The sequence below is a fragment of the Pan troglodytes genome, chromosome 7 (assembly GCF_028858775.2).
Source record: "Pan troglodytes isolate AG18354 chromosome 7, NHGRI_mPanTro3-v2.0_pri, whole genome shotgun sequence".
Lineage (NCBI taxonomy): Eukaryota > Metazoa > Chordata > Mammalia > Primates > Hominidae > Pan > Pan troglodytes.
In genome coordinates, this window is record NC_072405.2 from 153,626,872 (window position 1) to 153,642,556 (window position 15,685).

General features: G+C 59.2%; 1 protein-coding gene and 1 long non-coding RNA gene across 18 annotated transcripts in view; one reads left to right on the forward strand and one right to left on the reverse strand.

Annotated features, from left to right (window-relative positions):
* Positions 1-2,758, forward strand: part of GLI4 (GLI family zinc finger 4) — a 26,060-nt gene extending 23,302 nt beyond the window's left edge. For 5 of the 17 annotated variants that reach the window (XM_009456108.3, XM_054657068.1, XM_003311946.4 and 2 more), the window contains 2 exons: positions 533-631; positions 1,726-2,758. In XM_009456108.3, the coding sequence (XP_009454383.1) occupies positions 533-631; positions 1,726-2,633 (1,007 nt within the window). In that variant the 3' untranslated portion in view covers positions 2,634-2,758. Of the gene's footprint in view, positions 1-245; positions 361-532 lie in introns of those variants that run through there. The other 12 variants (XM_063817447.1, XM_009456105.3, XM_063817446.1 and 9 more) reach the window with 7 other exon arrangements.
* Positions 2,759-5,943: 3,185 nt separating this feature from the next.
* LOC107976465 (uncharacterized) lies at positions 5,944-8,307 on the reverse strand. The gene is made up of 2 exons (XR_010159717.1): positions 6,665-8,307; positions 5,944-6,298 (listed from the first exon to the last, which is right to left on the reverse strand). It is a non-coding gene; the product is annotated as an uncharacterized LOC107976465 (long non-coding RNA).
* Between the last annotated feature and the right edge of the window lie 7,378 nt (positions 8,308-15,685).

The window sequence follows — 15,685 nt, forward strand, 5'->3', positions numbered from 1 at the left end:
GTGCGCTGGGCCTGCTGGAAGCAGCTGCCTCTGCTGTTTCTGGGCGCTCGTCAAGGACAGCAGAGAGCCCCGGAGGGACAGAAAGGTCTGGGGCCAAGGGAGGAAGGCTTTGTGAGGTACGGGTGTGGGAGCCCGCAGGGCCAGCACTTTGAGAGGCCGGGTCCAGAGCAGCACTGCAGGATGCTGGGGCAGGGAGGAGGGCGGGCCACAGCCCACCAAGGTGACAAAGCCGCCTTCAACGGCAGGAGGGCTGCTTCAAAGCTACCCCAGGTTTTGGCTCTGCTTACTGGGCTGAAGGGGAATGAGCTCCCAATGCTGGCCCCTGGAGGAGGAGGCTCTTGAACCGAGCTGGGAAGGAAGGTAAAGGGCATTCGTGGCTAGAGAAGCCCAAGCAGTGGGCCTGCTGTTGGGATTGGGAGGGCCAGGAGGTGTCCTGTGTCAGGGCCACAGCCCGGGAGCACGTGGCGGTCAGAGAGGAGCGGAGGCAGTGGTCCAGAGGGTGGAGGTGAGCCCCAGCCTCCCTGACCCCCAGGCTCCCCTGGCTCCAGCCCTAAGGTGCTCTCCCAGCCGTCCGACCTGGATCTCCAAGACGTAGAGGAAGTGGAGATCGGCAGAGACACCTTCTGGCCCGGTGAGTGAGTAGAATCGGGTTACTGGGGGACCAGAGCTCTGTGCGTGCCAGGCTCCTCACAATGCCCACCTCTGTGGCACCCCCAATGCTGGCACCACCCCCTTCCTGGGGCCCCTTTTCTTCCCTGGCACCAGCTCACCTCTGCCCCATGGCCCCTCCCCCACTCTAATGCCAGTCCAGTTACTGATGCTTCCCGAGGCGGTGACTGCAGCCCACAGCCACCTGCGCCAGTGGCCCCACGTGGACTCCTGCCGGCCCCAGCTGGACACAGTGAATCAGGAACTCCTCCCTCCCCTCCACCTGCCTTGGGCTGGGGCTTCTGGCTCAGGGCACCACTGTCCCCCCAGATCCACGAGTTATCCTGTGTCCTCTCCTCCTCCTGCATCCCCTAGATGGCCTCCCCTCAGCCTGGCTGGAGCTGTGTCCAGGTCCCCTGCACCTCCCCCTTGAGAAGCTCCCAGGGTTCCCTCTGGGCGATGTTAGTGATATGGCTGGATTTAACAGTGCTGAGCCCTCGCCCACATCTGGGCGGCCCTGGGGTGGGGAGCAGGTGTCTGAGGTCAGGTCCCTGGAAAGAGACCCTGGGCCAGAGATTTGCGTGGGAAGCTCCTGGGGTGGGCATGGGAGCTGGGCGGCAGCGCACTTGCCACCGAGGCCTGGGGCAGCCCCATGAGGAGCTGTGCCCATACGGACCACATCCTCGGCAAGGGCTTTGAGGCGCCCTCTGGAGCTCTGGCGTCCCCCAGGTTCCGGGTCCTCACCAACACTTAGTGCTTCCTCCTGGCTAAGGGTGACCCCACGGTCTGTCTTGCCACTGTGGCTCCGTGCACCGGCACGGCCGCCGTGGTGACTGTGGATGGTCCCAGCAGCTCTGGGTCACCCTACAACGCCCCCCACCCCTGTGTCTATGTCAGCTCTCCCGGGCACAGCACTCCGAGCCACTGTCCGCTTGTCTCCCATCCACTGGGTGCCTGGCCCCTCCTTGTCCCCTCTAAGCCCCCCTATCCAGCTCTGCTCTCACTCCCCGTCCCCGTCCCTCCGTGCCACGGTGGGGGCATGCGGGTACTATCCGCCTCTGCCGTTTCTCATTTCAGACTCCGAGCCCAAGCCGGAGCAGGCTCCACGCTCTCCTGGCTCTCAGGCCCCTGACGAGGGGGCGGGCGGGGCGCTGCGCAGCCTCCTGAGGAGCCTTCCCCGCAGGGCCCGGTGCAGCGCCGGCTTCGGGCCTGAATCCAGCGCGGAGCGGCCGGCGGGCCAGCCGCCTGGGGCCGTCCCTTGCGCTCAGCCGCGGGGCGCCTGGCGCGTGACGCTCGTGCAGCAAGCAGCGGCCGGGCCCGAGGGTGCGCCCGAGCGGGCTGCCGAGCTGGGAGTCAACTTCGGTCGGAGCCGGCAGGGCAGCGCGCGGGGGGCCAAGCCGCACAGGTGCGAGGCCTGCGGCAAGAGTTTCAAGTATAACTCGCTGCTCCTGAAGCACCAGCGCATCCACACGGGCGAGAAGCCCTACGCCTGCCACGAGTGCGGCAAGCGCTTCCGCGGCTGGTCGGGCTTCATCCAGCACCACCGCATCCACACGGGCGAGAAGCCCTACGAGTGCGGCCAGTGCGGCCGCGCCTTCAGCCACAGCTCGCACTTCACGCAGCACCTGCGCATCCACAACGGCGAGAAGCCCTACAAGTGCGGCGAGTGCGGCCAGGCCTTCAGCCAGAGCTCCAACCTGGTGCGCCACCAGCGGCTGCACACAGGTGAGAAGCCCTACGCCTGCAGCCAGTGCGGCAAGGCCTTCATCTGGAGCTCCGTGCTCATCGAGCACCAGCGCATCCACACTGGCGAGAAGCCCTACGAGTGCGCCGACTGCGGCAAAGCCTTCCGCGGCCGCTCGCACTTCTTCCGGCACCTGCGGACCCACACGGGCGAGAAGCCCTTCGCGTGTGGCGCCTGCGGCAAGGCCTTCGGCCAGAGCTCCCAGCTCATCCAGCACCAGCGGGTGCACTACCGCGAGTAGCCGGGCGGGGGCTCGGGGCTCGGCCTCCTACCTGCCCCCAACCCGCCCTCCACCCCGTCCCCCACGGTGGGCACTGCCCAGCACCGCATGCCACGTGTCCGGAATAAATTTTTTAGTTGTTGGAAGTGGGAGCCGGCACCTGCCTGGGTGAGACCTTGGGGCAGCTTCCTATCCCCGAGGACCCGCTGCGGGATGGGGGTGATGGGGCTGCTCCACCAAGACCTGCCATACAGGGCCACGGGGTCCCTGGGGTCTGGCGGGCGGCCCGAGTGTCGTAGGGGAGGATCTGAGGCCTGGAGGTGTCCTGACTTGCCCAAAGCTGATACCCCACCATCAACACGGGAGGCGGGGGGGGGCGCGCCCAGAGCAGGGGTCGAGGACGGGGCCAGTCTAGAAGTGCTCAGGCCTGGCCAGGCTGCCTGTCTGCCACCTGGGTGAGGGGTCTCTGACAACTCGGTTCCCTTATGTATTTGGGAGGCCTCTGCTTCTGTAAATGCAGCAGGCTTCCCCACGTGCCCTGTCAGCTCTGCTGCCTCCATTCAGCGGGGGGCCTGCTGGGCAGCAGTGGCCCGGGCTTCCTCTGCACTAGCCCCTTGCCCTGGGGTGTGGGGGCCCAGGGTGTTCAGGTCTTGACAGGTGTGGGCTGGTACAGCTGGGCCTGCCGGGCCCTCTTCAGAGCTGCCGGGACACTGCTTCTTGGCAGGGGAGTCTGGGCCACGAAGCTCTGGGAGAGCTCAGCTGGGGGTGGCTCCAAGTACTGAGTGCCAGTGATTCTGCCAGTGCCTTCTCCCTGCCCTGCCTGTGCCCTCCGGGACAGCTGGCAGACCCCGGGCCCCAGCCTGGCTCCTCCGAGGCTGTCCCTCTCCAGGTCTCACCTCCCCTCCTACTGTGACTCATCCAGAACCCCGGGCCTGGCCCCCAGATGTGCCTGTGGCGGGCCTCTGAGGTCACTGTCCTGGTGAAGACGAAGGCTACCGTCCCCGCTTTCTGGCGGTGTCTGCGGGGGCCTGCGCAGCGCGCATCTGATGTCATCAGCCCCCAGCAAGCCCGTTTTCCAGAAGAGAACCCGGAGGCTCCGAGGTGACTTGTGGCTTGCTCGAGATCACACGATCAGTGACGGCACCAGATGAATCCCTGAGCTCCCTGACCAGCCATCCACCCAGGCCCCTGCTGAGACCGCGGGACCTCGTTTCCAACTCAGAAGCCCCCGGAACGCGGCTGCCCGGCTTGGGAGCCTGCGGCACAGGGCCCTGTGCAGCCCCTTGGGGAAGACGGCCCCAGGCTCTGCCAGCCCCCGCCACCCTCTCCAGGCCATGCTCTGGGGGCCCTATGGCCACCAGCGCTCTGGACGCCCCACTCTGCCAGGTGAGAACGAGTTTAGGGGTGCGGGCTGGAGGTCAGTGTGTCTGTCCGAAGTCAGCTGGGAGGCAGGCGCCTACTTGAGGCGTCCTTGCTGGTGTGCGGTGGGCCTGGGGTTCAGACTGTTTGCCTGAAAGGTAAGGGTGAGGACGCCTGCATTCTCCTTGTTCAGTAACACGCGTGGGCAGCCAGGCCGAGGTGCTGGCTCTACTAGGGGATTCATCTGGTGTCGTCACTGATCGTGTGACCTCGAGCAAGCCACGAGTCACCTCGGAGCCTCCGGGTTCTTCTCTGGAAAACGAGCTTGCTGGGGGCTGATGACATCAGATGCGCGCTGCGCAGGCCCCCGCAGACACCGCCAAAAAGCCGGGACGGTAGCCTTCCTCTTCAACAGGACAGTGACCTCACAGGCACACCTGGGGGCCAGGCCGGGGGTTCTGGATGAGTCACAGCAGGAGGGCAGGTGAGACCTGGAGAGGGCGCCCCCGGCGCCCGGGTTGGACTCCCGCCCGCTGCGACCGGAGAGGGGAGCCCGGCGGTCCTCCACGCCGTCCTAGATAGTCCCGGAAGTGGCCGCAGCTCCTGAAGGGGCGGGGAGGGGGCGGGGCCAGGCGCACTCTCCGCAGCCCGCACGAGACTCCCGCAGCGGCAGCTTACGGGAGGCTTCCCGGAGAAGGAAGTGGGGTGCGGCGGGTCCTGGGTCAGGCAGGGCTGTTCCTCCGCGCCGGGTCGTAAACTCTCTGCAAGGTCTCTGTGTCCTCCCTCGTTGGGCAGGGCCCGCGAAATGCGCTGAAATGGCATTTACGTCTTTCCCAGTGTCCTCAGTGCCTTCTCCAAGCCCGCGGGCACGGGGCTGATTCTCGAACGTGCCATCTGATCCACTCAACATTTCGCGGGAACCCCAGAGCGGCCCGGCAGGACCCAGGCGTGGACGTTTAAGGGCATTTTTCTACCTTGTGGTGGCTGCCGGGTTTATCAGCGTGCAGTTGAACCGGACGTGATATTCCTGAGCCCTCCTGGGACGCCTGCGACCCTGAGCTGTGCTCAGCCTCTTGGTCACGCCTCTCCCCATCCTCCTTCGATTTGCGTCACACGAGGGCCGCTTGTCCGGGTGGCCGCCCCCGGGGCTGGCTCGGAGCCCCGTCCCACCCCTGCCGGCTCTGCCCCATCCCCCCGCCACCAGAGGAACCTGGACGCAGACCACCTGGAGCATCTCCAGCTCAACGGCCAATCTCCAACCCACACCACCTCCAAGCGCACACCACCACCCCTCTCCCTCCTCCGACCCAGGACCCCGATTCTCAGCCTTCGCCCTCTCCCTCCTCCCCGAAGTGACCAGGGATCTTCCTAAAGATCCCATGGTATCTGGGAGCCAAGGTTTGGGATCTGCCAGCCCTGATTCCATAACCCACACTTATCCTTCCTCACGGAGCCTGTTTCTGCCTCTGACAATGGTGGTAGCGCAGCCCGCTCCGCACCGCACATGGCGGCTGCAAGGACGGCATGGGTGGGGTTCTTTGCACAGTGCCAGGTACATAGCAAATCCCCATAAAAAGAGCTCCTGGAAGGGCTCTGTCAACAGCGTGAGTGGATAGTCTCAGCAGAGGACCACCTGAGGCTTGGGTTGGTCACAGCAAATGTGAGAGACCAGGAAAAGGGGTGCATGTGAGTTCTGGAACCCAGAAAGTAATCATCTGTATCTGGCACAGTATCTGCTTTTGAGCCCAGAAGGAAATAAAGGCCCTGGAGGGGCGCTGAACCCTAAAGCACTGGAGCTGCAGGGAGAGGGCTTCTGAGGCAGCTTCTGGCAGCCCCAGACAAGGGGAGGGCCAAGTGCCGACCTAACCATGGCCTTGGGGGCAGGTGTGCAGGCCTATGGATTAGCAAATAAGGACCGAAACATGCTTATGGATTAGCAATTAAGGACCAAAATGAGCTTAAGTTTGGACCCTTTTCAGTTCACAAGCGTTTTTATTTTTACATACATATATGTAGCATGGTGTATTGGCTAAGAAAATCGACCTTGGAATTTCAAGCCCAACTCTACAGTTAACTGTGAGGTTGGATGAGTTATTAATGTCTCTGAATCTATTTCCTGATTAGTAAATGATGTATTATGGTTCTCCAGAGAAACAGAACCAATGATGTGGGGTGGGGGAGGACAAGAGAAAGAGGGTTATTATCAGGAATGCACTCACAGGGTTATGGGGGCTGGGCAGTCCCAAGACCTGCAGCTGTCAAGCAGAAGAGCTGATTGAAAGCCAGTAGACTTGAGACCCACAAAGAGCTGATGTCTCCATTCAAGTCTGAAGGCAAGAAAAGACGTCGGTCCCGGTTCAGTCAGGCAGGAGGTGGTTCCTATGCGGGCCTTGAACTAATTGAATGAGGCCCACCCACATTATGAAGGGCACTCTGCTTCACTCAGTTCACAAATTCAAATGTTAATTTTATCCAAAAACACCCCCACAGACACACTCAGCACACACAGTGTCACTACTTACTCTCAGATTGCTCTCCAGACTGGGGGAACCAATTGACAAGGCCCCCAGCTCTCCCAGCTATGAGACTACATTCCCCATAACTTTTCAGCATGTTCGCTTGATTCTCCAACCTTAACAGACTTGTGATATTACTTTAATGGCAAACAAGGCTCTGCTGTCCCACGTGCTTACTTTGCCACATGGCACAGTATCTGTGTCACAGACGCACTCTTCACAAGGACAGGTCCAGGCCTGTGTCAGTCACTGCTTCATCCCAGCACCTAGCACAGGGCCTGACTCATGGTGAGCTGTGGACAAACGCGCATGCAATTAACGACTTGTTCCTGCCTCAGGGTTCTCTTTTCCAGATGAGTAGAACAATTCACATTTTTTCACTCCTTACTTCAGACTGGGAGAAAGGGCCTGAGCAGAAGGATCAGAGTTCAAAGGAGGGGACACAGCGCCACCGAGGCAATGCCTGGAGCAACAAAGATTGGGGTTTGGGCATGTACTGGAGTGAGGGTGGAAAGGGCATGGAAGTCAGGGTCCAGTCAGAAGACAGAGGCCTCGTCAGTTATTTCAACAGAGAGGATTTCGCATCATGAATCACTATGTACGAAGTGACTACCGAAGGAGCTGAAAAGAGAACTCTTAAGTATCTCAGAAGCAAAAACTGCAGGGAGCAGCTGCTACGCTAGGGCTGTGGAAACAAAGGGAAGCGTTTGGAATTACTGGGGTCAGAAAGCCTGGGAACTAAACCCCTAAGGAGAGGGCTTCACAGGTCTCTGGTCCCTGCCCTGGCCCCGAGGGTGGGGACAGATCCCCGAGGCGAGGCGTCGATGGCTGCGGTCTGAGGTCTCTAGCGGGGGGGCGATGAAGCTGCTTCTGCGAAGTTGGGAACCCGCGCACCAGTTTTAGCAGCCGCGGAAGGAAGTGCTCTTGCCGGGGCGAAGCAGCAGAGTTCGGAAGACACGCGACCAGGGCACCAAACAGACCGGAAGCCTGAGGAAAAAACCGGAAGCAAACCGGAGTGTGCCCCTCTCTCCTCCGCAGCCTCACGCGCTTTCTCTGGCGCCCCTAGTGGGAAAGCCTAGCATGGCACCAGCTGGCCAAGCAGAAAAAGGTTTGTGGAGACCGGGCCAGCCGCAGAGGTGGAGCTGAGGGTCAAAACCTCCTCCCTGGAGCAGGAGGGCAGAGAGGCCTTCCTTGTACGTTCGAGCGGATTCATAAGATAAATGGTGAAGGACTCAGATGGCTGAGATGAGATTTTGTAGAAAAACCTCGCTGAGTGCCGAGTGCAGCTAGGGCTTCAGGAGTCCAGCCTGGTTTGTAAGCCTCGAGGAGCCCACGCGTGGCCGCAGGTGCAAATGGTCTCAGAGCAGCCATGCACGGGAGAATTCCTCCCAGGGAGAAACGCCGTGAATGTGACTTCTAGGGACACGCACAGCCGGTGGAAACCGTATGCATGAAGTGTGCATAGGTGAGATGTAATGGAACACTGGAGAAGCACCTTGTGAACGTGGGAAGGGTTTCGCGCATGCTCAGGCTCCGTTCGGGATCAGAACATTCCCGCAGGAGAGAAGCCAATGAGCAGCACTGGACGTGGCCACACCTTCGTGGAAGCGCTGGTCCTCAGGCATCAGAGTGGACATAGAGAGGCCCTGCAAATGTAATGACTGTGGGAACGCCCGCCTCCTGAGTTCATGCTGCCGTGAGGGAGCGGACTGTGGGTGCGGGCATGCGGAAAGGTCTCAGATAATCCCCACTAGAGAGGAACACTGTGGATGTCATCCACGCAGCAGAATCTGATAAATTGCACCAAGGGACCCCACCCCCACCCCCTGTGCAGTGACCACCGCAAAAACCTTTAAGCAAAGATCTCATGCTCCGAAATGCCAGGGCCGTCACCAGGGATGCAGCAGGGAGTGAAACACCCATCTCTTTTCTCACACCAAACCGTAGCCAAGGGATTCACCACGAGGTGAGCCGGTGCGAGAGGGAGGACTCTGCAGGCGGAGACTGCCCTCGGGGTTGTGGCCTCAGAACGGGGTCCTGCTCCCTGGAGACATGGACCCTGTTTCTTACAGTAGCTTTTGTGCGTCATGGGCAGGCAGTGCCAGTTGACACCAATCAAGTCTCAACACTCAGCCTGCACACGTGCAGATCCTCTGGAAAAACGCAGCCCCTCCCATCCTCAGATCCTAAGAGAGATAGGGGCCTTGCCCATTAACTGACTCCAAGACAACCTGGCTGGGACCAGAAGGTGAGAACCGACCCCTGCGGCTGCTACAGGCCCCACAGGAGGCCCGGGGAGGGTTTCCTGGCAGTGTCTTCCGAGTCGCCGCAAGTTTCTGCCCAGTTTTCACAGCCTGCTCTTCCCTGGGTTCCGGCTGGGTCTCTTCCTCAGAATGGCTCCACGCCTCCCCTGCCCAGTTGATGCAGGTCTCGCTCTGATCACATCCAGTTCCTGTGGATCATTGGCCACTCACCAGGCCGCTTTGCCTTGCGTTTTCTAGGGTCTTGTTTCATGGGGTCATGGGAACCCACTCAGGGACCACCCAACTATCTGAGAAGCCCACTGGAAAACGCAGATTCCCAGGCCCCACCCCAAGGGATTCAGCAGGCCTCAGGGGAAGCCAGGAAATCTGGATTTAGTTCAAATACCCAAATACATTGATCATGGGCCAGGTTCGGGAGTCTGTTCTCCTCCAAGCCCTCAAAGCAGGAGCTGCTGGCCTGCCCTCTGCAAGGCCGCTGCCCAGGCCCTCCTCAGACACCACCTGGACGGGCAGCTCGAGCCGTGGGACGCCCCTGCTTGGGCCAGAATCGGGTCCTGCACCTCAGACCTGCAGGGCCCAGCTCGGCCTCTGGGCCTCTGGCAGCCGCGCCCTGCCTGGCGCCCCCTGCCTCCGTGACGCCCCATCTCTCTCTCTACAACGTAGCCCGGTGCTGGTTCACAGCCTCGCGACCCCTCCCAGAGAGGCCCCACAGCCATGGCCCCCCAGCCGCGCGAGCAACGCCAGGCACTCGCCCGGCCCTGGCCCGCCACCCTTGGGTTCGCCCGGGGTCCCCCGCCAGTCTTCCGAACGGGTCCTCCGAGCTGCCTAGAGCGCCCGGAAATGCCCTCGGCACGGGGCGGGGCTTGCGGGGGCGGGGCTTGCGGGGGCGGGGCCGCGCTGCCGACTCAGGCTGGGCTTGGCTCACTGGGCCTAGGCAGTGCCTCAAGCGTGGGATACCCTGGTCAAGTCTTTAAAGATCACAGGTTTTAAACAGATTTCTTTTTACCCAATAGCATTTATTCATACTCTTTAAAGAAATTTGGGAAGTGTAGGAAAAATAGAAGAGACAGAAATTTTCTCCTCAGCATTACGGGCTAAGTATCCCAAATCCAAACACCCCCAATTCAAAACTTTTGAGCAGCTGACATGCCGCACAAAGGAAATACTCACTGGAACACTTCAGATTTCGGATGTGGGAATTTGGGAGGCTCACCTGCTAACTATGGTACAAATATTCCAAAAAAAAAGCCAAAGCTTTTTTTTTTTTGAGACGGAGTCTCGCTCTGTTGCCCAGGCTGGAGTGCAGTGGCACGATCTTGACTCACTGCAAGCTCCGCCTCCCGGGTTCACGCCATTCTCCTGCCTCAGCCTCCAGAGTAGCTGGGACTACAGGCACCCGCCACCACGCCCAGCTAATTTTTTTTTTTTTTTTTTTTTAGTAGACATGGGGCTTCACCGTGTTAGCCAGGATGGTCTCGATCCCCTGACCTCGTGATCCACCCGCCTCGACCTCCCAAAGTGCTGGGATTACAGGCGTGAGCCACCGTTCCCGGCCGCCAAAACACTTCTGGTCCCAAGCATTTTGGATAAGGGATACTCAGGCTGTACAAGGAATGTCTGTGCACGTTTTTAGCAGCTCTTGCTGTTACACTAAATAGACTTCATGGTTAACTTGTCCCTAAAATAACCTTCACGTCCTGAGGTCTGAGATCTGCTGGGAGCAGTGCTGGAAGCCCTATTCCCCCACAGCGAGAGGGGCGCCAGCATCCCTCATTTACGGGAGGAAATCGAGACTTGGTGAGGACGTCCCGCAGCCGGGATTTGAACCCAGGCTTGGATCCGAGGCCCACGTGCTTGCTCCACAATGCCCCCTGCTGGCCACCCTCCCTGCCCTCAAAGATTGCTGTAACCAGAAGTGGACGAGCATTTCGGGGAGGAATGCTCCCCGCACAAGCCGAGGGGTCTCCCAGACTCCACTTTGGTGTCCCTGGAGTGCCCATGCCAGCGACCTTTTGGTGGGTCTTTTACCCCGGATGGAACTGTCGCCAAGTGTGTCCCCATCGTGGGGAGAGGAAGTGGATCAGCGGCGTCAGGCCTTGCGGAGGTGCACTCGCACCCTCCTGCGCTACGGTCTCAGAGGCAGGAGGACGCTTTCAGGGAGCCGGCCGCTGTGGCACCTGCAGCAGTTTCAGCAGTTGGACAGCTCCAGCCGCCCTGCCACACCCTCACTCCTCATCCACTCCAAAATTCAACGCAGCATGCCGAGCCCCAGGTACGTTGAGGCGGAAAGCTATGGTCCCCGCCCGGAGAAGCCATGCAGTTCCCCGCAGCGTGGGTGGAGGAGGAGGGACAGGTGTCCCACTCCTTGAGTCTCAGGTGGGCAAAATCATGCCACTACTGTGGCACTCGTGTGCCTGACTCCAGGCAGGGCCTTCCCGTCCTGCCGCCCTGCACTCTGTGCGTGGCCATTCTGTGAGGCTGCTGCTCCTCAAGCAGCCCGTGGGATGGGAAATCCCCTCGTTTACACGGTAGACCATCCAGCCCAGCGCCTGCTGCAGAGCCTGGGTGAACAGAGTCTGGGTGACGAGAGTAACAGGCAGGATGCAAGTGGGAGCAGGCGGCTTCCCAGGACCTCGGTCCATGTGCCCATCCAGCAGGACCCTGAGCCCAGCTCCCATCTGGGGAGAGGGCTCCACGGGGGCAGGCAAGAGGGGCTGCATGCTGAGCTCCTGAAAGCTCTAGAATGCCCTCTGTAGCCATTACACTCGACGGAGGGCATGGCGAATAGCAAGGGCTTGGGGCATGTGGTTGGGTTTTAGGTTTTTCCTTGCAGGACTGTGCTGAGCCTGCACCACTGGGAAGCCCTTGGCCTCTGCCCTTTCTCTGAAACGCTCCTCTTCTGCCTGGATGCCTTGGTCATTCTTTCCTCATCCATAACCTTGAATAGCTTCACCAAGATCCGTGCTGGTGTCAATATTTTATATTAAGTTTTCCTGGGATATGGTGTTCTTGATTTTTTTGAATTAGGGTATAATTTACATAGCGAAAATGCCCAAATCTTAAGCACTCGGCTTGACTGTTTACATGTTTACACTCTTGCTAATCCCCCCAGGTCACAGCATGGAACTTTCCAGAGCTTCTCCTCCCTTTCCCTTCCCCTCCCCAAGCTGATGGGTATTCTAGCTTCTGGAGGGCCCTGTCTGCCATCGGGCCTCTCAGGAATGGATTCGTCTGCCCGCCCTCCTGGCACTCCTTTTGCTCCACACGATGTGCTAGAGTTCACTCTGGGTGGTTCTGTGTATCTGTTGGCCCCGTCCGCGCCGGCGTGTGCTTTCCCATTCTGAGTGTTTGCTTTGACCCCATTTTTATTGCTGGGGTTGTGTGCTTCTCATGCCCTTTTCCAATCCCAAACCCGTGGTGTCTTTTCTGAGTTAGAACACCCTCGTGGCTACAAGGGCCCCAGAGTAGGAAGCCCAGCATCCGTGTGACAAGGCTGGGTTCCCTGAGAGCCAAGCGGCCTCCCCACCTCAGCGCCCTTCCCAAACTCCTGCCCACACTTCAGGACCCACTGGCAGTGCTGTTTGAGTCACTGCTCCCTGGTCTCTGCTTCTAATGAGGCCTCCACGCGCTGCTTTCTGGCACCTGGCAGGCGGTGCCCGCTGTGCCTCTGTGTTTCTCCCTTCTCTTTCGTGAGCTCCCAGGGCAGCCCCCGTGGTGCTCTGTCCATCTTCGGGGGTGTCCCTGGTGCCCAGCGCAGCAGGAGTGAATGTCCTGAGCCTGAGCCAGTTCTCCTTGACTGCACAGCACCAAGGTGCCAGTCAGTGCTGGTCAGGCTGGCCGCTAGGTCTTGGTGCACCCGCCACTTCCTACCACCCTTGCATTTTCTCCTCTTAGGGCCACTGGTGTGTCTCACCTGGAACCTGCTCACAAAAACCCGTCTATTACTTCACAGATCCTGCCACGCGGGAGCCCGGCACAGCTTGGCTGAGGTCTCTGCCAGGGTCTCCTGGAGCTGCCATTAAGCTGTCCTGGTCTCCGAACTCCTGTGGAGCTTGAGGTCCTTCCCTGACCATTCGGGCCGTGGCAGGATTTCCATCCTGCGGCTGTGGGGGTCAGGCCCTCGGCTTCCAGGGGTAACTCAGAGGTCTCTGCCTCACCTGCTCCTTCTGCCAGGAGACTGGGAGTCCTTCCTTTCTGTGTCACCTGTTTCCTGGCTGCGTGTCCACTTGCTTCAGTTGACCCACGGCCTCTTCTTTGAACAACAGTCCTCTTTCTCTGAGGTCTTTTTTTGTTTGTTTGTTTTTGTTTTGTTTGGTTTGATTGGTTTGTTTTGAGACAGAGTCTTGAAGGGGTGGGTTGCCCCTCCACACCTGTGGGTGTTTCTCGTTAGGTGAAACGAGAGACTTGGAAAAGAAAAAGACACAAAGTATAGAGAAAGAAATAAGGGGACCCAGGGAACCAGCGTTCAGCATATGGAGGATCCCGCCAGCCTCTGAGTTCCCTTAGTATTTATTGATCATTCGTGGGTGTTTCTCCGAGAGGGGGATGTGTCAGGGTCACAAGACAATAGTGGGGAGAGGGTCAGCAGACAAACACGTGAACAAAGGTCTTTGCATCATAGACAAGGTAAAGGATCAAGTGCTGTGCTTTTAGATATGCATACACATAAACATCTCAATGCTTTACAATGCAGTATTGCTGCCCGCATGTCCCACCTCCAGCCCTAAGGCGGTTTTTCCCTATCTCAGTAGATGGAATGTACAGTCGGGTTTTATACCAAGACATTCCATTGCCCAGGGACGGGCAGGAGACAGATGCCTTCCTCTTGTCTCAACTGCAAGAGGCATGCCTTCCTCTTATACTAATCCTCCTCAGCACAGACCCTTTACGGGTGTCGGGCTGGGGGACGGTCAGGTCTTTCCCTTCCCACGAGGCCATATTTCAGACTGTCACATGGGGAGAAACCTTGGACAATACCTGGCTTTCCTAGGCAGAAGTCCCTGCGGCCATCTGCAGTATTTGTGTCCCTGGGTACTTGAGATTAGGGAGTGGTGATGACTCTTAAGGAGCGTGCTGCCTTCAAGCATTTGTTTAACAAAGCACATCCTGCACAGCCCTTAATCCATTTCACCCTGAGTTGACACAGCACATGTTTCAGAGAGCACGGGGTTGGGGGTAAGGTCATAGATTAACAGAATCTCAAGGCAGAAGAATTTTTCTTAGTACAGAACAAAATGGTGTCTCCCATGTCTACTTCTTTCTACACAGACACAGTGACAATCTGATCTCTCTTGCTTTTCCCCACAGGTCTCACTCTGTCACCCAAGCTAGAGTGCAATGGCGTGATCTCAGCTCACCGCAATCTCCACCTCCCGGGCTCAAGTGATTCTCCTGCCTCAGCCTCCTGAGTACCTGGGATTACAGGGGAACACCACCACTCCCGGCTAATTTTTGTATTTTTAGTAGAGATGGAATTTCACCATGTTGGCCAGGCTGGTCTCAAACCCCTGACCTCAGGTGATCCACCCGCCTCGGCCTCCCAACGTGCTGGGATGACAGGAGTGAGCCACTGCGCCAGGCCCAGCTGTCTTTGTTTTTCAGGGGTGCCTTTGGTAATTTCTTCATCGTACTTTTTTTTTCAGGGTAGCAGGTAAGAGACTCAGTGGATAGGCTCATGGAAACAGTCCTTGAAGGCGTGGTATTCTAAGACTCAGCTACTTTCTTTCTTTCTTTTTTTTTTTTTTTTTTTGAGACGGAGTCTCACTGTGGAGTGCAGTGGCGAAATCTTACTGCAACCTCCGCCTCCTGGATTCAAGCAATTCTCCTGCCCCAGCCTCCCGAGTAGCTGGGACTAAGGCAAGCACCACCATGCCTGGCTAATTTTTTGTAATTTATTTTTTGGTGGAGACGGGGTTTCACTATGTTGGCCAGGCTGGTCTCGAACTCCTGACCTCGAGTGATCCTCCTGTCTTGGCCTCCCAGAGTACTGGGATTACAGGCGTGAGCCACCTCTCCGGCCTGGACTCGGCTACTTTTGGATCAAGAAATCCAGAATTTTCTAGACTGTGAACTTGCCCTTTATCATGGACATTTACCACCTGCAACTGCCCAGAGGTTCTCTGTCTCACCCTACACCGTGAGGACCCCTTTAGCAAACAGAATTCCAGGGCGCGGGCTCTTCGCAGGATCTGAGCTATTCGCGGGCGTCCTGAGTTGCTTGGGTTCACTCCCCCACCCCCATGTCCCTGGAGTCCTGCCTTGTGTTTTCGATTCTGTTTCTCAGGGGCCCCAGCGTGTGGCCTCCCATTGTGGGAGAGCAGGAGGGAAGCGGTGAGGGGTGATTTCGGAGGAGGCAGAGCCCCGGGTGTCCGTGGGAAGCTCCAAAGCCGGGCCGCGGGACGGCTACCCTGGGCTGTGACGCAGTCCAGGATCTTCGCCAAGGCACCTGCTGGAGGCCCCTCCTGGGTCCCACGACCCCGACTGCGCCTGCCGGCTGCCAGCGAGGAGGCGGGGCCAAGGCGAGGGCGGGGCCGAGGCAGGAGGGGCGGGGTCTGTCTGATGGGCGGGGCTTCCGTGTGGGCGGGGCTGCTGGCCCTGCGGTCTGAGCCGGACGGGAGAGGCCCGGGCGGAGGAGGCTGCGGACTCCTAGAGGTTCAGTGCCGGAAGATGGGCCTGGAAAGGGGGCACCGCCTTCCCGGTTCTGGTGGCGGGGAGTGAGGGGACGGGCGAAAGCGGCACAGGGAACAGCATGACACGGGCCTGAGGCAGGGCACATTTGGAAAGGGGGCGAGGAGAGGGCAGTGGCTTCTGGCACGGCAGCAGTGGGCATACAGAGGCAGTCGGGACCCGTCTGGAAGAGCCTCCGCCCGGAGTAAGGAGCCGGGACTGTGTCTAGGAGGCAGTAGGGAGCTCCGGAGAGCGAAGCGCCTCCTGC